The sequence below is a fragment of the Hyalella azteca genome, unplaced genomic scaffold (genome assembly GCF_000764305.2).
Source record: "Hyalella azteca isolate HAZT.00-mixed unplaced genomic scaffold, Hazt_2.0.2 contig13348, whole genome shotgun sequence".
Taxonomy (NCBI): domain Eukaryota; kingdom Metazoa; phylum Arthropoda; class Malacostraca; order Amphipoda; family Hyalellidae; genus Hyalella; species Hyalella azteca.
In genome coordinates, this window is record NW_025943273.1 from 177204 (window position 1) to 204189 (window position 26986).

A 26986-nucleotide genomic window follows, 5' to 3' on the forward strand; every position below is an offset into this window, starting at 1 on the left:
TCTAGGATGCATGAAGTTTTGCGTTTTTAGCGCAAGTACGTAACTCCTCTAAAAGCTTATTGAATGCAGCGAGCCTGTGGTTGGCGGTTGCCACTTTGCCTTTGCCTGGGGAAATGCTTAGCCTAAGCTCAAGCGACCAGCCCGGTGCAGTTCAGAACATCGCTGAACTCGGACTGTCGGACATGCTCGCGTCATCATTGCCGTCATGCAATTGCAGTGCTGTGTCACACAGTTTTTTTTTTGTTACACGTTTCAGCGATGTATTGCTGTAAATCCAATCCCAATTTTAACCTGCAAAATTTTTCTGCAAGCGCGTACGCTGACAATAAACAAAGCTGGTATGTGGGAACGGGCTATAAATGAATTAAACTTGTGTTTATTCGCTTGGTATGGTTTACTTTCTTCCGTTTCAATTCAGGCTCGTATTCGGATCGTCATTGTAAAGTTTTATATTTGTCTCTGATGAACCGAGTGCGCGCTAGAATAATTAATTAATCCAAGCAGTCTTGAAGAATTAGGAGCTTACAAGTTGTGCTCAAAAATAGCATAATTAACTACACGTTTTGAATACACGATGATGTTTATCGCAAGTAATCCCTGATGAAACTCGATTGACGAGATTTAATCCGCAATGTTTACTGCCACTGTACCTTGAAGCAGAATTCAGTCCAAGCTTTGTGCTGCATTTCTTGAAGCCAATCACTTTCAAGGTTTTTTTTTTTTTGTCAATTGTCATGCACCCACTGCCTGACTAAAATTGTCTGTTCTATAAATAATCAACTTCCCGCTCTCAATGCAGCCTGAGAACAATAAAAAAAATAAAGAAGATTTATGCATTAGGTTACCTTTTTCAAAAATTTCAGCGATGAATAAATACCAAGTGTCCAACGCCTGCAAACAAAATTTTGAATTTAGAAAGAGTGATTACACTAAAAATTACTCCTAGCAATTTTTGTAAATCTGAAAAATGTTTAACCTATGAAATAACAGCTCGCTTCGATGCCTTGGCCACGTTCGTCTCACGTGGCACGGTTGCAGTTAAAGAAGCAAGCAGTGAGAGGGTGTTGACCTACGAGACCGATCTTGCCTTTGCACTTTGATCATTTGACTTGCAAGTCTATCAGTTATATAAATATAAGTTATATACTCACTTTCATTGTGGTAGGGTGAGAACCAACAGGACACGGTAATGTAGACGCGCAACGCTTAAGAAAATATATCCTGTACAGAAAGTGTGCTGTAAACGTTTAATGTTTGAAATTCTGATGCTTCATCTGTAGAATTTTTTTAACAATTTAATATTATAGAGAAAAATAAAAACGAGTTTGTTACGGGTACAACTTGGTTCCCTTTTCTCAACTTTTTTTGAATCTTTATTTCTTACTTGCATGTATGTTATTTTAATCCTACTTGATTTTGTCTTGTAGTTAAGTTTTTAAAGCTCCAGAATATTAAAACAATTATTTTACCAGCTTTGCTTTACACAAGTGACAAACTGCTTGCTCCCATGTATATATGGTGAATTGATGATAAGAAACCTTGATGAGTTAAAATGTTAATTTTAAAATTCATTAAGGCGACTAGGTTCTTCATTAAGGGAATGGTTTGTTGTAGGCGGTAGCCTTCGGCCATGTCAAGTAAGAGTGTTAATTCCTGGGCAAGTCGTTCGTCATGCTCAGCGATAATGGCATAATCTTCGGGATTTAGATTTATTTATTCCCTGTTATAAAATGTATTTTACATTGCTGTTTGTCGTTTGGTCATCGTATTCTTTTCCACCTCTACTCAAGGTGTTATAATTGTTATCATATTGAATTTCAGTTCCGTCCGGTGAAAGGCCGTTTCTTTCATCTTCTGGGCAGACGGCTTTTACATGCTCCACCTTAATTATACAGGGATATTTACGAAAACTTCCAGATTTGAAAGTTCAATAAAAAAATAGACTAGTAAAGATTTGTTACAATATGAACTTTATTGAAAAAATACATTACCTAAATTTTCGTACCACTTCGTTTAAAAGACGAAATCGGACAAATGACGGACCCCATTGTCATAGCATTCAGTTAGTAGATTTTTGAAGTTCCGTTCAACTCGCTGAAGCATATTGACGGGTATGTTGGCGATGGCTTGGCTTATGTTGTTCTTCAAATAAGGTAGGGGGTCCTTGGACAGTCGTAATAAATTTATTTAAGATAACTGGCCCTAAATGTGTTCACCCACGTAACAATCGATTTCCGATCAGGAAACCGACGTGAAGGACGAATACGGAACCGAGGACGGAATGCTCATTGAAAAGTGATAACGGAACGGCCATTGGAAAGTACGCCTCGAAAGCAAACGCACGCTGCTCTCTTGTCAAATGCATAGTGGCAGCTGACAAGGCTGGGCACAAAACTTCATGGCCTTCTCTTTCATATGAAATGCCCCTTTCCTACAACATCTCGCTGCTTGGCGCGATATACAAAACAGGCAGTTTCCGTGAATCACTCTGTATATAAACTACTGCCAGCCAATTAGGTACTACATTCTTAACACTAACGTTGTTTTGTGGCCAAGCACATTCTTTTCTTTTACTTAGCTCTTTGTTTCGCACATTAGTTCACCATTTTGTGTTCAGAATGTCTCACTTCAAGTATGAAAAAATTTAATTAATTTCCTTCACAGGTTCCTTCTCGTGATTATGTCTGATATTCCTCCAAACGATTCGTTTAGTTCCCTGGTATCGCTTACCAATAGCGCTAGGCTTACTTCTGACTTGAAGGAGGAAACAAATTTTGTACGGTCAAAATCTCTTTCTGATCTGAACATCGAATTTCCCAGTGAGAAACCATCCAGAACATTCAATGGTTTATTAAAAGCGCCCAGTTTCTCTGAACTTGTAGCTGTGCAATTGCCTGAAAATCCCTGCATCCATGATATTTACACCATCAATACTGGACCTGTTTATCAGCAATTGCCTTCCTTAGTTGAAAACGTTGAAATGGCCAAATCCATAGCGAAATCAAGCGATGTTTCATCCTGCATATGTGGTGAAAGTAGTGCAGGTTTTAGCTGTAAGACCTGTCGTAAAATTAATCCTCAGAATATCTTCGAAGATAACGACTTAAAGTTTAATAACTTTATCTCTCAGAAACAGAAAGTAGATGGTGCCATCAACCAAACCTCGTTACTTATTCCCGACCTAAGGATGTTTACTGGAGATGCAGGTATTGATCGCGAGTTCATACAGAACATATCCACGTCTGACCAGCCATGTTCGACCACGTTAACTTCTAACGAGATTCCTAAATCTCTGCTCGAAACTGTTATACATTTGAACGTGAGCTATGATCTTGGATCGCCTGCTAAAAGCGATAACATTGATTTCATTTCATGCGGAACTTCTGGGGCTTCCAAATCTTTCGAAAGCCCGTCCTTCTATGAGACCGAACCCTTAGAGGTCGCCGAAACGTCCAATCTTGCACCATCTCCTATAACGGACCAAACTGAGAGTTCTAAAAGCGAACCCTGCGACCTTCTCGGTTACGAAGACTATCTTTCACAAGATTCACATGAGGAACCAGTAAGACGTGCACCGTCCGAACAAGAGTTCGTAGATGTGAAAAGGGATGATGAAAATTATGAAGACGAAGTGCCTGCCGATGGCACCCATGAAGCTGGAGTCGACATTGAAGCTGTTGATGAACGAATCGATGCTGCAGACGACTTCGATTCAGAACACGCAGCAGAATTGAGCGGTAAGTCACCTTCAGTTATACTGTGTTAGCGCGAATTTAGATTAAAATAAATGCATTATGAGCGGACAAATTGAAATTCGCTTCATGAAGCATCGCTCGAGGACACAGTAAGTATTCTTTACGTAGTCAACGCTTAACATGCTTGTGGCAAACATGAGCCGATTGACGTCTCACCAGCAGCTGTCAAATTATTTATTTGCTCTTGTATTTTTAATTTCAATCGGTCTCCGTTAAGTTAAGAAAGTATTTATCTTCTTAACCATATAAATACGGATACATTACCCTTCGTTAATGCTATGAAGGCCTGGTAACGAGATGTTAGCTGCTGGGGATGACAACTGTTAAAAAGCCTCCAGCAATCAATATCTCAAGTCCCCTACTAGCTACACTGAACATGACTTATTATTTAAAAAATGTTAGAGTGACGATTTTTCTGGTGTAGCCTTATGTCGGTAAAACGATTTAATAAGTGTTTCTTGGGTTTGTGCCATGAACAATTGCATTAACAATCGCTGTTCTTTCCAGGGCATCTGAGTCTATATTCTCATGACAGTTCATTATCATGAATTAATTCTGATCGTGTTTTCCTACTCGAAAGGCGGGAATATTAATTTGAATGGGTGCCTGATGAATGTACGACGCTGCATTTTCAGAGTGACAGATCAGCAGTTGAACGAGTCAACTCTTAGCTTACGGTGCTACCTAACTTGCGTATGCTGTCGCTTTTAACGTCGACTTATGCGTTATTTTTCCTGGTTTTACGGTGCGTACTTCAGCTCTAAAATCTCACTTTAATCATTAGGTTCATCTGAAATTCTTAACATTAGTTACCAGTATCGATATTGTTTGTTTAGTCGCCGTTGCTGAGAGACGAGCATCCCTATTTGCACACGTGCCACTTGTTTACCCTCTTACGTCACGCTCATCTGGTGAGCAACGTTGCCACGTCTCTTCCTGCAGCGCCAGTCGATTGATGCCGCATGCCACATCACCACTTCCTTCAGTCAAGCTAGTGTCCATTGCACAGGAGAAATAGCCTATATAACTCCTTCCTCCATACTCCTTCTCAGTTCGTGTTTCTATTTTGATGCAAATAAGTGTTATGAGGAAAAGTTGATTGACCCGAAGCATAAATTGCGCTTTCGTCTAGTGCGCAGTAAGGGCTGGCAGCGAGGACGATTCTGAACGATGGGATTCTTGTCTTTGGCATTGACGTTCATGCTCAACAAAATATCATTTATGAACTTATCAGACTCTATTGAAACAATATTTGCCTTTGTTTAGTTACGAAGCGCGTTTTCTGTGGCCTAATTCCAGGTGTCTTATATTTATGTGACTTTGCATTTCTGCGACATCATATTTGCCCTCACAATTCATCCTTATTTAAGCTACGTACATATTTGTATTGACGTCATATTACCCTGTCAATTGCTAATTGATGAGTGGTAATTTTTTATAAATTGTTTTATGTTTTATGATGTCCAACCTCATTCATAAGAGTTACGGTACTATTCCACTCATGCGCAAATATTGATACTTATTGAATGAAGTTCAAATATTCATTTTCTGAATATCAATTATTTAGTAATTTTATCAAACAACAAACGAAAATTATTTGTTTGCAAATGAGTTTTTCGTGCCAGATGAAAGTTTATGCCGCACATGAATATACTATTATTATTATCAGACAATGCAATTATGAATAAACCCAGGCGTCCATGCCAAATAAGTCAGTCCACACTGCTACAGCACTTGTGTCACCGACCTCCATTAGAAACGAGTTTTTCTTTTGTAAACAAAACTGAACCACAACTTTGTAGCACGACTGCCACAGCTTATTATTCATTTTATGGTAATCAAACCCTCCAAATCGTAGTTTTTAGAAGTATTTTACAGTATTATTTACGAGCGGCGACTAAAGTGCAATATCTGCTGAGATGTGTCATGACGATAATCATTCACGAGTCTAACCCGTTGCGTTCAAGTCGACTTATATGCATGCCTGCGTGCGTCAGCAGTCGCTAATCGGACAGGATGACCTCAATGATGTATGTATCCTTTTGCTTGTGAACTCATAACTGTGTTAGGGTCGATCTAAAGAGGACTTTCATCATTATTACTCTTTGTTGTTCTGCATCACATACGAATTTGTTTATTTTGTCACTTCATTTACTTGCACAGGTTCCTGTCTTCCTTCCAGAATGCTTAGTTAGGAATAGTTAATTACCGACCCATATTCTCAGTTTTCATTAACTCGATTACGTGTTTCCTGTATTTTTCATTTTACTGTTACCGCCACCCTGGGCTGATATTCTATTTTATTTTCCTTCTTGAAATATAAACTTGCTTATGATGAACTTTTTTCTTTCATCCGTATTAACTGAATTGTGATCAATTTCTCCCGATGACGCTACCGCCGATTTTCACTGCCTACTCTATATTCAACATTTTTTATATTACTACGAGGGCGCTTGAACTTTAAAGTAAAGTTAGAATGGTTAGTTCACCATTGGCAACTTCCTCTCAATCCGATGAGAATTTTATTTTCAATATTTGGTGCAAAGTGCATATTTTAATAATGTAAAACGTTATACACTACCGGTACCGAAAATTAAGTTTAGAATTAAATCTGCTTTCAACTTAAACATCGTATCGTGTTTGCTTGTTTCTTTTTGAGTGTAAGTGCGCCCTGAAAAGTTGAATTACCTAACTCGGGTTCACACCGTTCACCAGCACCCAACGTGCTTCTGAATAATAGTTTGTTGGCTTTGATATTTCTTTGAATCAATACTGCTGACGTTGAATGTCTACACTTCTGATGTCGAAATATTTTATTACTGTTTCTTGTTGCATTTGCCGGAATTCTCCTTCTGAATGAATAATTAGGTTTCGGGAAATCCACGATTCTTATAGAAAAACTTAATAGTGATGTATCAGGAATCATTTAGTGGTGCGCAACACTTCGTTACTTGAAATTCAAAGAAATATTTATGTCTATCAAATAATGCTTAATTTTTCAAAGAATTTACTGCTGGAGAAAAATTTCTGCCAGGTGTTTTGCGTACGTGTTCTAATGTTTTGCGTACGTGACGTTACAGCGGCTTGCCGCTCCGCATGATGGTCCGACCAGCAAAGTTGCCAACGATTGAAAATCCTCCACATTATTCTGCCTAGTTACAAAATTGCTTTCTCTCTTTCTTTAAGGTTAACGGTGATGTCCTTTATTTTAATCCTTCAAACTTGCAAATTTCCTGTCTAAAGGAGCCTCAAAGAGGTTTCCTTCAACTCTCACCAGTAACGTTCGACTTATATCATGTATGATTGCGTTACGAACATTTCCTTATATTTTTTTTCTTCAAGAGCAAATGCTACTACATTATGTAAAACATCTCATTTCTCTCTAGATTTTATTGCAATAATTTGCTTCGTGACCTATTTAAAACCCATAATTTGAAATAAAAACATATCTAGTCTTTATGTGGTTTAATGTTGGTATGTATCTGGCGATACCTGGCATGCACTACACGAAGTGTTGCCACTATGATGCCAACCTTCAAACGGGTAGAACGCAGAAGAGTTCACTTCTGCTCACTGTGACTGTTTGTGTTAATTCTTACGTATTGTGTGAAGATTTTTGTTTCTTGAGAATCGAAAAGAGTTGTTGACAGTTGCGAGTTTTTCAACGTTGAGATAGCTCATGTCAGTGTGGCGTTATCATAAGTGCCTGATACCGTTGGCGTTGTGCGCATGCGCGTCTGCACCTTCAGTAGAGAACAGCTGGTTATTGAAACTCTTTGTTTTCATTCTTTATTCATCTCCCAATAACCTATGTTCTGTATAAAATTTTTATAGTGCAAAGTGTTGATAAGAAAGCTAGGTTTTTCTGTATATAGAATGATATTCATTTTGAACGTGCTAATATATACAAAATTGTCTGTTCGTATATTTCAAATATTCCCGTTCACTCGCGCGTTTGTTACTGACTAAGGATTGAATAAGTGCAATTGGACTATTCTTCCAGGTGATATACGGTCATGATTTATTCTAAACAGAAATACTTTATTATGAATTTGTAAAAATTTACTTCAATTTGAAAGAAATGAATATCAAAAGCAATTTGTTCTTTCATTTCGATTTACAGTATTGCAATCAATGCAATGCATACTGAAGCCTGCAGCGCTGTAGGTTAATATTAAAACTGTTGCGTAGCAGTACGCAATAGCATATGAAGACTAAGCAGATGCAAGCGGTTAGTTCTGAAGAAACCTTTCTTGTCCCATTAGCTAAGTAGCTGATTCAACTTCTGAGTTCTTTTGAAAATTCGCAAAAGGCAGATAAATTTTAATTAAGTTATTTTTTTTTTATTTCTATCGTAACACAGTACTATTCTATATTTATAGTTCAATACAATATTACACCTTTGTGAATTTCTTCGAGTTCGATCACTCCGGGAAAGATAAATTTGAAGCTCTGCTTCTAAGCAATAACTCAAGTTTGTTTTTATTTAAGAACTTATTGGAACGAAGCCCACTAACTTTATCGTAACTGGTGGATTCTTATCATTTTTTTTCGTACTCTTTTAAAATATGATTCATTGTACAACTATCTCATGGTCCTGGGACTTGATATTTTGGTAATCATTAGTTACTTACGGAAAGTCCATCGTTCATGAGTTTACGATTATGAAGTAATTTGTATTGTGTGTTACTAAAATAGTACTATAATAGTTAGTGTCTCACTAACAGGCGTTATGCTACATAAAAGAAATAAAAACTAATCTTTTAGATAACTGAAATGAAAGCTGAGGCAAGACCCTATGTTCCATTGCGTCATTCTCGCCCTGCCACCGCCTCGCGCTTTCGAAAGAACAAGGCGCGGTTTGCCGCAGCTTTGTCGTCTCCTCGTGCACGCAGAAAAATTATTGGGTAGTGTGTCCAAATAAAGACACATTTTCTGTTCTTAGCACTAATGTGCCAAATTGGACCAGGATGACCCACAAAGAGACAAAAAGTGCATCGCTTCTGGGACATATTCTCTACTTGGATGATGAGTAAAGATCTAACGAGAAATTTTAAATAAATATTAAAAAATTTCAATTTTTAATTGAAGCAAGAAATAAATGAATTTCTTGCTTCAATTTTATTGGATTTATATAAATGTTTGTTGACAAATTGAGCAACCTATATTTATTTCCCGAACGGTTCAGCTGAATGTTTATTTTCAGAACTTTTTGAAGATGAATTAGCTGGAGTCCAAAATTTTAGTTTCAAAAGGTTTAGCAGTTTTTTTAGATTTGATTCAGTTGATGCATGCAAATTAGTTGTTCTCATTGAATCATGAGCATAAGCATTGTTAAGCTTTTCCGATCGAACCTTTTCAACGTAGGTAGGGTCAACATTGATGTAAATATTAGTGTTCTTGTGGACGCGATTAATTGAACGTTATTGAAATGGGCTTGTTCTAATATTGTTCAAATGTGTGCCCAATAGGAGATCCTCTTTTAAGTAACACTCGCTAACGCCACAATTGTTCTGTCATGGCTTGCTAAAGGATGTCGCTCGTTTTGCTCTCAGAGGAAACGGATTTCCTTGTTTGCGTTTTGCGCAAATTTAAACGTTGAATTCAGTCGAATACTGGTCAAATTGATTTTTGTGAGTGCAAGAAGTATTGCATAAAATCAAAGTTATGAATTAGGTTATAAGATGATTTGAATAATAATCCCCTTGTTGTTTTCAACGTTTTCCTAAATTTTCTTAATAAATGTATAAAAAACGTATATTGAATTAGAAATTTTATGATATTTCTGTTGGTCAGAACAACGGAAATATTCATTTTCAATATAAGCATGATCACCGTATGTCAACTTTAGTCATAGTTGTTAGAGGCAAAATGCGAGTCACGCGTTAAGAAAATTACCATAAAATGCGAGGTCAGGACTTAATGTCGCTGCGTGTAAACATGCTCTGCCTTCCATGCACGGAACTGAAGTAAATGTGGCTTTGCAAACTAATATTTTTATATTATCTAGATTCTACCGAGAAAACGTTTGATCTATCGTTGTATAATGTTGTAGGATAAAAATAATGCTGTGTCTGTTTACGTTTTATGTTTCGTTTCAATGTTTCTGTTGGTAATTTTTTATCATGCAAACGTCCTATTACCTCCACCAGACGTTGCTTTTTGATGAGAAATTTTCGTTGCGTACGCTCACTGCAGAAGGTTAGTTAGTCCCTCTATCGTCTAATGACTTCAGCAGCGTTTTAGTCTCATTTGCTGGGGTTGAAACATACCTTGTTTCTAGAGAGATTTCCTATTAAAAAATCAGTGTTAAGTTTCGTCGATCTTGCTAAATTTTGATGGACCTTCACTCGTTCTTGTTAGAAACCTTTGGCAGACTGTTAGTTTTCGAAGTAGTAACATAGTCTTCAAATGATGCTGCTAAATGACAAGAACAGAATAAGCTATTGCAAGACGATTTCTTAAAATAATTTTTTTAATTTGGCTATTTTATCATGGTTCTTTGCACGTTCTTCGTACGAAGTCCGCCTCCATATCAAATTTCCTATCTGGATTGTATCGGTATCAGTTTTTGCGGTTGATGTTAGCTGATACTTTACTGCGTCAAAAATAATGCATTTAAAACTAGAATCGGCTATTTTTGTGTGCATGGAATTATTTTTTTGCGTTCCTTTTGGGATTCAGGTAAAAAAAATTTTAGTTTTCATCTGTAGCGGGATTTACTTACCCGGAATTTTTTTTCTGCAAATACGGAAATTTTTTATTAGAAACTCTTCACTTTGATCCTTACGACCTTGTCCGAAACCTTCGAGCTAATAACTTATTAAATTGACTAACAAAGTTTGTGCAGGAAACTGCTCTTAAATCCTTGAAGCATCATTTAAACTTGAGTCTCGTAATAATCTGGATATTATTAGCATCAATTAACGTGAAGCTTTATTAGCGGACTTGAAGATTTTGTGAAGGTCCTTGGTAATTTTTTTTGTATCTAAGATTACAGAATCTCATGTGATAGTATAGTATGAATTTGTGTAGATTTAAATTCGCTTAATCAAGAAGATTTCATTTGTGTTTCCTTCACTCAACTGCCAAAATATAACATCATGGATACTCCTCCCTTCATGAGTAAGTATAACAGCCTAATGAAATATTTTAGTTTACAAATGGAAATAACATTGTTATGTTACAATATTAATTACTAATTACTTTTGTATTTACTTATTCAATAAAACAAATTTTTGTTTCTATCGGAAATAATTGAAAGTGCCTAACTAAACCGTCTCAATTTACCAGTCAAAAACACGTTTTTAAATTTGTAATTACATCTATTGATTATTTTGTTCAACAAATTCTCGCTATTAAAATTACAAAATGAACCTACAAATATATGTATTTATTCGAAGAATATTCTATAGAGTTCGCTTCATCTCGAGGTTCAAACTGTCACTACATCTCAACCTTCAATTGATTTGACCAATGAATTGGTCTATTGACCAACCAATTCAATTGGTTTGACCAACCTTCAATTGGCTAGCAAATTTCCAAAGCTGTGTTATGACTTCTTTGTCTTGACAATTGACGGCGTCTGGTGTCTGAGGGCCACGAAAGATCGAGTTACGGTGAAGTTTAGTTGTGACTCGATGACTCGAAGTGGTGAAGCATAATTTTTTAGACTCATCATTTTTAGCGTATTTTCTCATTTATGGAAAAAATGCACTATTGTGCTAGTCATGTCCGTCTGTCCATCAGTCCGTCTGTCTGTCCGTCCGTCCGTCCGTGACTTCACGTTTTCGTCGACGAGAAAATGCGCTCTCTATCACTCACTGCAGTGAGTACTGAGTTATATTTTTTGAGTCCTATGAGTAGACAAGTAAAGTATCATGGATACCAGCATCATCATGTAGGTATCAAATAAAATTTCGAACTACGTAGATCTAGGTATAATAAATGCTAAAAATTATTTCATTTGCCAATATGGCGCCACTGTGACGTTTTTGTGTCCACTAAGAGATGCAGTCAAAACATCGTCATCTGCCGGGGTTTTAAACTTTCTTAATCTTCACAATGGATTGTTCCTCTGCTCCTTTTTCGTATGTGCAATGAACAGCGAATCTTAGTTATTATTCGTAAAATTATTCAGCGTCACTCTGAAAATTGAATTTGCTTTGTGGTCTTGCTTTGTTTACACCATTCGGCTTTTCGTTACTTCGTTGTAATGAGAGTAGTAATACTTTTGATATTTTTTCGCAACTTACGTTAGAATTACGGTTATTGATAGCAAAAACTTCGATAATATTAGTATTTCATACGTTGTTAATTGTAGCGTCAGTAAATTATTTAAATTTCCTCATCTTATCGATAATAATATTATTCATACTTATTATCTTGTACAATTTACGCAGCTCGTTCGTATGTTTTTAACTATTTAGAATTTACTGTGCGGCAATATTTTTATTATTTCGAATTCGCATCACACGCTACTATAAATAGTCTGGCATCGTCATTCAGTTTTGTTGCGTATTAGGCCTGCTAAAGTGAAGCGCCTACGCATTTAGTTGTGTAGTCACTGCGCGGACGCATTTCGGAGAATGCTTATTACGCAACTAAGTTAATTTCGTTACTAAAAATTCTCAAACCTACGTTCGATTTTAGCTCATACTGCGTAAGTTACTGTTTACGATTAGCGGTTAACTGTCATGCTTAATAATGTAGGCCTTGGGATGTCTAGGGTCTCATATTGCGTAGGTTACCGTTCAAGATTAGCGTTTAACTGTCTTGTTTAATTATGTCGATCTTAATTGAGGGGTTTAGGATATCTTACTACTTAGTTTATCATTCACGATCAGCAATTAACTGTCGTGTTCAATTAGATAGACCATGCATTAATATATATTAATACAGGGTCGTAATAATAATGATTAATATACAAGTGGTGATCTGTATTGTGTACAGAGTAAACACGCTACCATGCATGGCCATGAGTGCCTCGTGTATTGTTTGCGAGTATTTAATGTGATAAGTCGGGAGTGTATCTGCTTCTAGTTAAAAATTTCATGCGTTTTCACTTTTCTGTGTAAACTTTTTTATAAATATTGCTTTTAATTGTCATTGTTCACCGATAAATGAAATATTTATCGCTCCACTACTGAGCATCTCATATGATTATAATTCAGCATATGCATGGTCATGTTTATTCAGAAATCGCATGCTGTAATCTAAATTGATTGAAATGGGAAATGAATATAGGCTGTGAAAAATATAAAATCTTTATCAAGCGAAGCATCGTAGCATTTTTCTCCGACTCTTCGGAGCCATCGTAGCCAATAAATTCTTACACTATCGTGCACGCAGGTGCACTGAATCTATTTATGAATCTCCTGCCACTGAACATCTGTTGCAATATAGCTGCTCCATCCAACAACGTTTCAGCTGTTCCAAGCCTCGGCATTATTTATACTATCGACAAGTTCTGCGGATCAATGTCTTTCTTCACAGCTCACCACTTGGTTTATAGCTTCTACGTGTTTACAAACGGAAGCCTGCGGGGCTGCATTTCCAATTCGGTAAAGAAATGGAAACTCTTGAGATTCGTTAATTTATTTCTATACTAATCATTCATATTACATCACAGCTGTAGTCATTATCACTTACGCCTAACACACAACATTTGACTACGTTTCTTGAGTTCTTGACTGATTACACGTTGTTTAGTGCTGGTAATTTCCATGCTTTTTTTTGGGTGGCCAAAGATTTTCAGTCTTTTAGTTTAAGCTTATATATCAATCAATGTCAACATTTTTCAGAGGGAAACCATTTTTTCCTCGCGGCAATTGTTGAACCGAGTAACAAGGTGAATGAGTTTGTCATGCGATGCGGTATGACCCTTTCACTTTTTTTGGCTGCCTTTACGAGCTTGTACTGACAGAGCTTCCAAACCACAAATAATCATTTTGCCTGCGTAGTTTTACAGTTTACCTCCATAATCTACGCAGATGAAACAGATTTACGACAACCTGGATATCTTGTGGAATCACCTATTGGCATGGTCATTTTTAACTCTTTGATGGAAGCGCACATTTAATTTAATCAGAAAGCTACTTTAATATTAATTTCCGAACTTTTTTATTTATTTCTTTGTTGATGTCTATTGTTTTTCATTTGCAGCTTTAAGAGTATTTTTTTCATTTGCGCCGCTTATTATGACAGATATTTTATTCATTACTTTCTGAATCAAGTTTTTTTTCCCGCTGAAATTATATTAGCATATATACTTCGATCGCTAAATAGGTAGGTGAAATTTGTAGTTCAACTCTTGAGCCTGTTAATGCTTTGTTCATATTTGATGCAATATATTACATCTTCTAACGTATTAATATACACATATTTTCTGAAGTGCGGCATATTTCGAGTATGGAATAGTCCCAATTTTCTTGAATTTCATCGCTATTGTCTGAATGTTCAGACTGCTTTTAATTAAGCAGCGATTATTACGGCCAAATCGTTCTTATCGTATGTAATATTTGAATCATGAAGTAGTTATCATGACACTCATTCTTTTAACTGTGGGTTATTTAAGTAAGTTCCTGACAATTAAATTAGGTGGTTTAAAGAATTGTTTGGTTTTTTTAAATTCTAAAATGCAAATTTGGGAAATTTGAAGAGGATGGTATTACTAGTCTTAAGAGCTCCTCTTGAAGTGACTGATGATCCCATTTTTTGTGGCTTCGTCCACAGTGATCGGCTTCTTATGCCGGGTCCTATTATATAGCGTCGAGTTTAACATACAATGATACCTCCACTTACGAACTTCAGTCGTCGTTCCGTGCCCGTGTTAGGAAATGTTCTTGGATATAATTGAAATGGAAGCAATATTAGCATTTAATATGTATTTTATGTAGACAAATAAAATATAGCACCGAATCGGTTCTGAATGTAATTCGATTCGTAAGCAGAAACATGTTCGTATGTGAGAGCAAAAAATCTCGAACCTCCGGTTCGGATCTCTAAGAGTTTGCAAGTAGAGGCGTCTTATCACTTATCACAAATTATCACTGTATATTTTAAAACTTTGCTTACATGCTTTTGATGCCTGCCGCAGTATGTATAAATGTAAAGGGTCAATAATTGAGGTGCGAACTCGCAATATACTACTTTGTCGAGAACCTGAATCTGATACTTCTCTTTTAATACGGGAATTAAGAGGCATTGCAAAATAGTATGAAAATGATTAGATTGGGAATTTTAGTTGATTTTATTTGGTGAACTTCTTATTTATTCAAAAAGAAAAAATCCAAGTTCGAAACGTGACTAGTTTTATGTCAAATGTTAGTTTGAATTTGACTTTCTGATATTTAAAATAATTTGGGTTAAAATTAATAACGGGATTCTAGATAATGGTATTTTCAAACCTCAAGTATGATACCTATATTCCGAGCTATGCCATTTTAAGCTCAACGAAATTTTCGATTTTCTATGGATTTCTCATCAATGTTTAATAATTGATCTTCATTGAATGCTGCTACTTTACTTTTCAAATAAATTTCAGTTTGTATACTCAATCAAGAGTCAGAAAATCTCAGAATGCATTCATACGGGCGTGAATTTAGTTAACTATGATATTTTTGCATGATATTTATGCTACGTTTTAAACCTGAAATTAACCGCGAAAGAAAAATTCCGCCTCGCATTTCACCGTAAACAGCATTGGTCGCCTTAGCAATCGTAAGATGGGCAAGTCCAGCCAATGGCTGGCTACTAGGTGTGCCAGGTACCGTATGCGACCTTGTGTTTATGCTAATATTACTCTTTTTAGCGCATTTTCTCATTTATGGAAAAAATGCACTATTGCGCTCGCCATGTCCGTCTGTCTGTCTGTCCGTCTGTCTGTCTGTCCGTCTGTCCGTGACCTCAAGTTTTCGTCGACGAGAAAATTCGCTCTCTGTCACTCACTGCAGTGAGTACTGAGTTATATTTTCTTATGTATACTTGCTCAAGTACACGTAGCGTCGATTTCTCGTTTGTGATTGGCGGGTTTAGCTTGAAAAGCCGCCTCTGATTGGCTGACGAAGTTACCAACTTGTAACTAGTTTTGATAGTAAGGCCCGTGAGAGGTACGGCTGATGTTTTTTTACCACAAATTTTTCGAAAAAACCTTGAGCTTGGTTGTATCTCGTTTCAAATTTAACATGTCATAAAAAGCATGTTATCCTTTCTCAATTGTTGTCGTTGATATACCTACTATATGGGTATGTTTAAGCCGTGAAAATATTCATATGTTGTCTATAAAAAACGAATGTCCATTATGCCAAAAAGCAAAAACTGTTTGTTACTCCCAGGAATCAATCAAACCAACTTTAGGACCACCGGTGTATCGGAAACCCTTGGCCGTCTACCATTCTTTATTCGTAGTCAAGCTACGAAGTGAATTTGGTAGTCAAGCTACCAAATATCTTTGGTAGTCAAGCTACCAAATGTACTTGGTGGTCGAGCTACCATTTGGTAGTGTCACCCTTGGCGGCCATTCTTAGATTTCTCAAGCGCGCTGTCACAAGCGATACCGCGCCGACGCTCGTTGTTTACATTGTTCCAGTGACTGCGTGCTTTGTCATCGGTAAACTTCGTAGGCAGCGTTGTGAGGTCAATATCCTTGTTCTCTTTCAATACAAAGCTGAAAGAGAACTTCAGTCTTCTGCGTCTCCATTCTCTTCCTCTCATCAGTCCCACTCTTGACTCTAGTGCCATTTTATCGCCTTATTTGGGCTCTTCAGCTCCTTACGCTCGCTATATCCTCTCCTTTCACCTCTTTCACCTCCGTTCCTCACAGTTCACACCATCTTCGCTCCCGCTCCTTACTCACTCTCGATATCCGCAACTCATTTTCGCTTACCCTTCCGTTCCTCACATTCTCTTCACTCTTGTTTCTCATTCTTTACGTCCGCTCTCCATTCCCTCTCTTTCTTCCCTTTCTCTCCTCTCTCTCCCTTCCCGCCCGCTCCCATTCTCTTTTCACACTCTCTCATTCTCCTCTCTCTCTCTTCTCGCTCGCTCCGCATTCTCTCTCCCCACTCTCTCTCTTACCTCCCCCCTCCGCTTCTCTCTTCACTCCCACTGTCCCGAAATAGCTCAGGCAGCGTTTCTCTCCAGGCAGCGCTGGCTCTCAGAACGCCGCGTATTGACCTACCATAATCTTCTTCATCTTCGCACATTTTCTCATTTATGGAAAAATTCACTATTGTGCTCGCCATGTCCGTCTGTCTGTCTGCCTGTCTGTCCGTCCGTCACGTTTTCGTCGACGAGAAAATGCGCTCTCTGTCACTCACTGCAGTGAATACTGAGTTACATTTTTTTCGTAATTGCTCATCCAGCGTTTTTTCTTGTTATACTACTGTTAATTAATGGTCCAATTAAACTTCTATTTATTACATTTCCGGCTGTTTGTTAAATTAATTAAATTATCTCGCGGTCAATTCTAGAATTGCATTGTCATATCATTCAGGAGCCTCAATATCCGGAACTTCGATTTTTTGCCTTAGCCCCCTTATCTTCTTCAGGATACATCTCTCAATATTTGTAGATAGATCCAGTTAAGTTATATATGAATCTAGTTCGTATTTCTTTTCGCTTCAGCAATCGTTTTTGTAATTGTGACCATTGTATTTTATTTTTGAATGCCGTCAAATCATAGACAAATTTCAGAGAATTTAGTGCTTTAATTACAATGTCCATGGAACTACCTACCTACTCTAACAAAATTTAGAGTCGCCCCAGCTTCTGGTAATCCAAATCAGAAGCTGCCGCGCCTGTAAATTTTCACTGGGTAACAAAATTTAGAGTCGCCCCAGCCTCTGGTAATCCAAATCAGAAGCTGCCGCGCCTGTAAATTTTCACTGGGAATCTACTATTAATTTCATGTTATTTCAGAATCCTGGGTAGATCTCACGAAAAGCAACCCACCGACTCCGCCACATCCTCTTCAGAAGCAACAGGATCCACCCAACCCACCTCCCTGCACCCACCTGGACAATAGTGGTGCTACCTCTGGTGCTGTCACTAGTGCTGCAGCTAGTGACCTGCCACCACCGCTACCTCACGTCACTAGTAGTCCCTTCATGGTGCCTCAATCTCTGGTAAATATTCTGGACACTTTGTGAATAATTTACTACCGTCAACTGGGGTGACTTCGGCTACAGTTACAACAGAAACAAATGGCAGCAAGACAAAATAATAAACGTTGGCCAAAGTCACCCCAGTCACTTTGGCCAACGTTTATTATTTTGTTTTGCTGCCATTTGTTTCTGTTGTAGGTGTGGCCGAAGTCACAACAGGTGACGGTACTGCTATTTTTTCTAGTATTCCTGTTGACAATCGTACGTGTATTCTGGTTGTATTGGGGTAGAACATGTACTGAAGTATTGGGCTTCAACCCGGTAAAACGGGGTATTTTTACAGGTAGAGCGCGTAAAAAATTCTATTAGGGTATAAATACGGGTAAAAGTCTATTGATAACACTTCACTTTGTGATAGTTATTGTCCTTTAAAATACATTTTACATTGGATGAAGTATAAACGCTTCAGAATCGAAAATTTCACAAATTTTAATCGTCTAATTGGTACCGTCATATGTGCTGAATGATTCTAAGTCCCTCGTTTCAATTTTCGTCGTGTAATTGGTTTATCCTTCTCCTAAATGCTTCAATGTTTTCCTTTTAATTTTTGTCATTGAATTAATCCATTCTCCTAAATCCGTTCAAGTTCATAGTCTCAATTTTGACATTGAATTAGTACATATGGTATGTACTCTTTTAAATCGTTCTAAATTGCTCGTTTAAAGTTTTGTTCCTTAATTAGTATATCCATCCACTCTCCTAGATCCTTCATCGTCTCTCATTGCAGTTTTTGTACTTCAGCCATCAGGGCGACTGGTCTGGACGTTCTTTTGATATTTATTTTGGCACTTCTGTCATTTATGTATCCGTCTCCTGTTTAAAATTTTGAAATTGAATTTGTACTGCCTATTCCCAAAAATATCTTTGCCATTTACATTTCTTCTACAATCTACATTAAATTGGAATTCTATACAATTCGTAAACTTATCCCCGTCTCAAATCCTTCCTTGCTCTTATTTTTGCGTCAATAATAAGTATTACTCGGAGGATGAAACACTTCATAAACCCTTTCTAATCATCCTCCCATTAAAAATTTTCTCATAAAATTGACAATATTATTCGTCTAAAACGTTTTCACAATATTATTCGTCTAAAACGTTTTCACAATATTATTCGTCAATACGTTTTCACCATATTATTCGTCTATACGTTTTCGTTGCACAGGACTCATCGATGTTGCTGCAGTCCTCGAGCGCTGTTCCAATGACGAGCGCCAGCTGGGCCGAGCAGCACGACAGCGTCGGGCCGTTGGGATTCGGCAACGGCGAAGAGTACCTGCGACTGCTGAAAGAGGCGCAGAGAGAAGGAAGCAACCAGAGCTCTGCCTTGGTCTCCCTCTCTTCCTCGAGACGAGACTCTCCTAGGGGATCGTGAGTTACTTTTTGCCCAGGAGAGTGTGAATTACTTGTTCGAGGATCTCTCATTGCATGCTAGAAGAGCGCATTTCACTTGTATCTGTCTCCAATCTATGCCAGAAGAGCGCAATTTACTTGTATATATCCTTATTGTATGCTAAAAGAGGGTAATTTACTTTTATATCTCCTCATTGTATGCTAGATTCTCTTAGTCGCTTTGCTTAGTCGCCCAGTGGTTACAGTTCAGAGTACCAAGATTGGCACAGAGAGGCGCGGGTTCGATCCCAGCTCTGTGCGCCAGTTTTTGGTCAAAATCGGCAAGGAAACCGGGCGGTCAAGCACAGCAGAATTGTAGCAGCGAGTTGCGAGTACGAGACCGCAAAATACTGTGAATGTTATGAATCGGCGAAAGGCCTACGGCCTATTAAACGCTGAAACCGCTATTAGATGAGCGTAATTTACTTGTGTATCTCCTTGCTGTATGCTAGAAGAGCGCTAGTTACATACATCCCACATTCTTGTTTACGAAAGGAGCGAGCGTAACTTTTATACCCCTTCAAGAATTCTAGATGAGCGTAAATGACTGAAGTCTATCATTTTTATTCTTCATCACATATCCTATAGACTATATAAGATAGTACTAAAGGACACCATCGCGAGCTGATAGTAAATCCCATCAATTTTAGTGCTCGTTCCACAGTGACTCGCCGTAAACTTCAGTTGCATGCGGTTTATGAACGGGATTGTCGTCTTCACTAATAAGATTTCTATCCTCATCTCCTCTTTAATACTTTCATTACTGAAATAATAATTCAATGTAATTAATCCTATTGATATCTTTTTCAGCCCGAAGTCGCCACCAAACTCGCCCAACACGGAGCTTACGGCGGACGGGAGGCTGGAGCAGCTGGGCACCGTATACATCAACTACTACAGTAAAGACAGCGACGCCTTCGTCAGGGTCGAGAAGAACACGGACACCGACTGGGTCTGGGACTGGAGCAGCAGACCTGACCAGCTACCACCCAAGTCAGGCTTTAATTCGCCCTTTGTTATATTCATGGTCATCAAGTTTATGATTATTATCCGTTTGATTTGATTAAATTATTTTTCTGCCTAACTGTAGCACGACGAGACTCGATAAGCTACCGCCGAAGTCGGGCTTTAATTCGTTATAATCATGGGCATCAAGTTGTTCATTAAAATTCCACTTTAGTAGTTACAATGTTTTTGTACCTAGCTGGAAAAGGACTCAACCAGCTACCGCAAAAAATTCTTATTCGTCATTTAATATTATTCATATTATCATTTCATCCTTCATCTTCATTTTTTTAAATTTAATACGTTTTAGTTTAAAATAGAGCCGGAGACCCGGCCAGCTTTTGTCCATGTAAGACTTTAATTCATCCACTATTATATTATGTTCATGGTAGTCAACTTGTTGATTATTATCCGTTTTAGTTTAGTCACAATATTTTTATTATTTAGTGAAAAAAAGGTAATGACGTAAATGTTTAGCAATATCCTCCATAACTGTTGTTTTTCATTATCTTCGCACTTTCACTATATCTGAGTTCATTAACCATGCAACATATTATTTTGAAATAAATTCATGATTACTCGGTCATGACTCGTCCCAGTTAAACACAATAAAAAATATAACTCAGTACTCACTGCAGTGAGTGACAGAGAGCGCATTTTCTCGTCGACGAAAACATGAAGTCACGGACGGACAGACAGACGGACATGGCGAGCACAATTGTGCATTTTTTTCATAAATGAGAAAATGCCCTCATAAGACTTGCACCCTGCAGGGAATGGCACTTCAGTCACCCTGGTAGCACAGCGAGCAGCAGCTGCAGTGGTGGCACCCCCGTCGGCAGTGGCACCGCCTCGGCAGCAGCTGGCACCTCACGCAAAACCAGGTTGGCCTTTTACCTACACATTAAGAATCATTCTAAGTTATGGCAGGCACCGTCGTGGCAGCGACTGCCACCACACGCAAAACCAGGTTGGAATTTTACCTACATATTAAGTATCATTTTGTCATTTTTAGTAATGGCAGGCACCGTCGTGGTAGTGACTGCCACCACACGCAGAACTAGGTTGGAATTTTACCTACACATTAAGTTTCATTTGAAGTTATGGCTGGCACCAACGTGGCAGTGACTGCCACCTCACGCAAAACCAGGTTGAAATTTTACCTACACATTAAGAATCATTCTAAGTTATGGCAGGCACCGTCGTGGCAGCGACTGCCACCACACGCAGAACCAGGTTTGAATTTTTTTCTACGAATTAAGTATTATTTTGGAAAATAGTTGTAGCTAAATTTTTACGCTGTCATCCTAATAAAAAAGTTGCCAGTATAGTAAAAAAAACAAATTTTTGTGTCCTAACATGTATAGAAAAGGCCGACGATACAAACAACTTGCACTTAGATACAGGGCGATTCACGGATATTTCCTGATTTGAAACCTCAACAAAAAAAGAACTTGTGAAGATATCATTCCAATATGAATTTTATTGAGAGACGACATTACCTGAATTCTGTATCACTTAGTTTCAAAGATGGCATCGGACAAATTACGGCCCCTATCATCAATGCATTCAGTTGGTCGATTTTTGAAGTTCCGTTCAACTCGCTGAAGCACATTGACGGGTTTATTTTAGATGGCTTGACGCACGTTGTTCTTCAAATGAAGCAGGGTCCTTGGACAATCATTGGAAACAATTAATTGAAGAACCCCATATAAAATCACTCGCAGCCAAACCGGGGGATCGGGTCGGCCAAAGGTCACCTCTCAAGGAGATGAGGCGCTCTGTCAAATGTTATCTCAGAAGATCCATTAAACATCGCGCGGTGTGGGCCGTGGCTCCATCCTGTTGGAACCAGACATCCCTGACATTCATATCTGCCAGTTTTGGCAAAAAAAAGACGTCTGCCATTTGCGTGTACCAAGCTGCAATCACTGTTACAGCGCGTTCGTTTTTCTCAAAGAATTAAGGGCTAATTAAGCCAACTTTTGACGCCGTTATAAATTTTTTTCAATGACTGTCCTAGGACGCTACCTCATTTGAAGAACAACATACGCCAAGCCATCGCAACTTACCCGTCGATATGCTTCAGCGAGGTGAACGCAACTTCAAATGTCGACTAACGTCATTTGCCCGATGACATCTTAGTAACTTAGTGATACAAAAATTCAGGTGATGTATTTTTTAATAAAATTTATATTGCAATGATATCTTTACTAGTTCTTTTTCTACGAGCTTTCAAATCAGGAAGTTTCCGTGAATTACCCTGTAATATAAATAAAAGTGAAATTTTAGTTCCGGTTCAAATATTCAACTCTAAATTCCCAATTGGTTTGATAGCGCAAATAAATGATAGCCTATAGAAATAATTCACCAAAGTAATAGAAGTATAAAACAAAATATTTGTACAGACATGCCGCGTGATCAACTTTTTGTACTCTGAAATTTCCCACTCTCCAGAACCACCATTTTTTGCAATTTTACTCTAAAATTCCATCCTACCCGGAACTGCTAGATTTTAATTTTTTACTCTGAAATTCCAGCTTCCCCGAAACTTCCAGCGTTGTTATATCAAATTTAAAATTGCACCCTCCCCAGACCTGCGAGCTGTGCCAGGCTGCCTGCCGTCGGGTGTAACCTGCGTCGTGGGGCGAGTCTTCGGCGCCTCAAAGTCGGCGAATCAGCGCTGTTCTCGCGCGGCGTTCTCTACACGCTCTTCCTGACCAACGTTCTGTCCTTCTTGCTCGGAACTGGTATAGGGTAAGCAGGTTTTTCTGCGTCCAAAAATATTATTTTTAATCAATAATGTTTGGCATGGCTAAATGCGAATTAAAATAGCTAAAGAGTTATTTTCTGCGTCAAACATTATTATTTTTAATCAATAATGTTTTTCATTCTTCCTGACCAACGTTGTGTCCTTCTTGCTCGGAACCGGTATAGGGTAAGCATAAGCAGGTTTTTCTGCGTTAAACAGTATTATATTTAATCAACAATGTTTTTCATTGCTAAATACGAATTACAATAGCTAGACCGGCATCGGGAAAGTAGGTTTTTCTGCGTTAAACAGTATCATATTTAATCAACAATGTTTTTCATTGCTAAATACGAATTACAATAGCTAGACCGGCATCGGGTAAGCAGTTTTTTCTGCGTCCAAAAAATATTATTTATAATCAATAATGTTTTTCATGGCTAAATAAGAATTACAATAGGTAAAAAGTTATTTGAGCAGCTTAAATAATATTAAGTGGATTGACTGTTTTCCATTTAATTTAAATATAATTTTTCTGAAAAAAAAGAGAAATATGCCTTTTGTATGAATTTTATTCATGGTCAGGACCCGATTCAGGATGAAGACTAAAGAGAAATTCAACACATTCTCTTTTTACGTCCGTTGATTGAAGTGCAACATCTGCATTATTATGGCTATAGTCCACCCTCCTTTGATCATCAAGTCGCAAGGCGTGAAAATATATATGATTTTATTAAATAAGGTCGCTTGACTCTGAAGGTAAAAAACTAAATCTTCCTTGGTCTTCAACTAAAGTCTCCCAAATTTTATGGTTTGAGCTTAGGATAAATACTCTCGGATTTGATTGAAACTTTTAAATGTTTCCAGAGTGTGGCTGAGCAAGCGAACAGGATCTCAGCTGACCGTCGCTACTCTGCCCTTCAACTGAACTGAGCTGAGACAGTCAGCGTTCAGTGCTGACTGTCCTTTGTAGCTGACTCTTCGTGCTGTCTGATGTCAGACTTGATATCAGTTAAGAATAGGACAAGCACTGGCTAAAGTCAGACTTGATAGTCCTTTGTAGCTGACTCTTCGTGCTGTCTGATGTCAGACTTGAAATCAGTTAAGTATAGGACAAGCGCTGGCTGATGTCAGACTTGATAGTCCTTTGTAGCTGACTCTTCGTGCTGTCTGATGTCAGACTTGAAATCAGTTAAGTATAGGACAAGCGCTGGCTGATGTCAGTCTTGATATAGGTCAAGTGTAGGGCAATTGCAGGAGCGTGTTAGACTATATAAGTTCATATAAACGCTATGAGAACGAACTCTGTGTGATGTTTGACTTGAACACGCTCATAAAAATGAATGGATTATATTATCTAAGTAGTGACACACTTTGTACATGTAGCACGGATACGCACTGTTCACGGCCCCAACCATGTCAGTATGACCCTCAGAAGTGCAAAAAGTGCATCGCTATTTGGATCATGTCTCACTCTCATTTCTCGGAGTTTCACTTATAAATTTTAAGAGAACAAGCTCTGGAGGTGTTACACTTGGGTTTATATAAACACTAGGAAGAAATGCGCTCGATGATGTCGAACATGATAGATTCATTTAAACGCTAGGAGAAAGTCGCTGTGGTTTTGGACTTATAGGTTAATGTTAAGGATAACTCTCAGTACTGGGTAGTAGTGTCCGTAAAAGCGTATACTTATATAGAATTTTTGTCTTTCTAGAAAATGTTTGGAAAATTTATTCGTGTATAGGCTTAGGAAATTTCACTATCCACTTTTGCCTTTATAATAATCAATCTTGAGTGATGAGTGTAAAGAAAAATTTGTACGAAAATTGGGAAAAGCATATAATTTGTCGTGCCTGAATGGCACCATTAACTAACATGCAATGCTATTACTTTCTTCTCTGGTAGAAATATGATGGTAGCAAGTGGACTGCAACTTCTTCGTTACTTGTTTAAATATTCAAACTTCACTGGTATTGTAACAAAAAGTCTCACACTGACGATTATGTTATAATTATCTGCCATATCGACACATAATAGGTAAATGGGCACCAACTCAGCCTTACTAGTAAACGTGGCATCTGTAACTAGTCTATCAAGGCTTCTTGCCCTCATGTATAATGTCGATGGTGAACTATTTCATTTATATAATAGCTGTTCGTGGTATTGAGTTGGGAAATAGTTGATCAATTTGCAACCGTAGTTTACATGTCTAGACTATAATGTGCTATTACTCGTATTTATTGGACGACTAAGTTTATTGATGAATACGGTTGAATAAAAACGTCTATAATATTTCTTCTCGTCTGAAGAACATTCTGCTCTAGAAATACTTTGAACTCTAAAGTAATTTATGAGAATCCCAAAGTAAAATGATTAAAAAAAAAAAACTATATCTCTCTCTCGATCGAGATTGGATTTGTATTTTATTTTTATTAATTGCCTTAAGTTCGGATTAACAACTTAACGACAGACGTTCTTCAACTTCCATGAAACAGCAAAATTTTCACCCGCCTGTAGAAATCCATTTGAAATTGATAAAAACCGCGATGATATGAGCATTGCATTAATTTTGTTGTGCATGATTAAGGAAAGAATTATGTTAATTCGTGTACATAATCTGTAATTCTTCTGCATGTAATGACAACACTGAGCTGAATCATCCTATTATTGCTCTAAATTTCGTTTAGTAATCGTATCTAAGTCGACCTAAGAAGCTGTTTTATTCGATTGTTTTATTTTAATACTTTAGTATGTTTATATCTTTATTTGTTTATTTGCCAAGCATTCGTTACTTCCTTGTATCCTGGGTGTTGCGGTAAATTAACGGAAAAATTACGAAGTTATTTTCATTTGTTCAGCCAATTTAGTGGAAATTTAAACTCTTTACTACTAACAAGCCCTTGCAAAACATTTTACTGAATAAAGAATTGAGATTCGCAATAGCTTTAGCATCGTACTTGATTTAATATTGAGAGATGACCCATATGAAACTTATGTCCAGTCCTGTGAGTCTATTCATTGACATAAATTAGCTACATGTTCAGAAGTTTCTCCATAATCAGCACTCGTTTTAACATATTTTGTTAACTGTTACATGCTTATGTTTACAGTGTGAGCGGCTGGTAGTAGTACTGAGTTAGTATGTACAGCAGAAGAATGCAATGTGGAGAGTTCGCTGTTCCATTGATCATCAAGTGCGTTGTACGTCAATACTTGCATTAACTATCCCCATTTTCGTATGCGTTCTGTAGTTCTCGTAGCGCTCATCTTTTAATTCATGATTAATAACCGCAATATCTCGTGAGTTCCCCGAGCATCATTACCAACTATTGGGTATCCTAGTTTTTCTAACATTAATTGTTTACCTCTTTATGCAGCCCACTCGATCTGCTTAATGTAAGGTTCGAATATTTGTATTTCTTGTGAGCTTAAAATCATCTTATTTTGAAGGAGATATTGGAGAACTACGGGTGAAAAAATTGTTTCAATACATCGCCAGAGATTTTGGTATTACGATCGCTGATATACTTCAAATAAGCCAGAATTGTCATATTTTCAAATATTTAGTTATTGGTAATGTATTATTTCTTTTGTCCTTACTGACCTCATTCATATCGATGTTGTAGTTGAAATAAGTGAGAAAATTCTGTAAACAGACCGTTTTTCTGAATAATGGCCCAGTTCAATTTTTAAGTATGAGAATATTCTAATCTTAATTTCCTATCCTAAGAAATTCACCATTTATTTGCATGACGTTATTGGCTTGAGCCCCACAGTTCTCTTTTACCTCCTTCAGCTAATATTAGTGTAAGGCGTGTTATTGCACAATGTACCAAATCTTAGGATTAATTTTTTGTCCCTCATCGGTGATTGTATTTTGTATCTATCCTATCTTATAATAAATAAAAACAATTCTAC

At 37.6% G+C, this 26986-nt stretch overlaps 1 protein-coding gene across 2 annotated transcripts; it reads left to right on the forward strand.

The window, feature by feature from the left end:
* The first annotated feature begins 2624 nt into the window (after window positions 1-2624).
* On the forward strand, window positions 2625-26986 carry LOC108679772 (BCL2/adenovirus E1B 19 kDa protein-interacting protein 3). 2 transcript variants are annotated; one of them, XM_018168492.2, is made up of 7 exons: window positions 2625-3737; window positions 17676-17881; window positions 19085-19290; window positions 20122-20304; window positions 21090-21200; window positions 22912-23073; window positions 23933-26986. In XM_018168492.2, exons 1-7 carry the CDS (start codon window positions 2681-2683, stop codon window positions 23991-23993), a joined length of 1986 nt encoding a protein of 661 aa, XP_018023981.1. In that variant the 5' UTR covers window positions 2625-2680; the 3' UTR covers window positions 23994-26986. The 2 variants fall into 2 exon arrangements, with proteins under 2 accessions (XP_018023981.1, XP_018023982.1); XM_018168493.2 differs by lacking the exon at window positions 2625-3737 and adding an exon at window positions 10596-10880.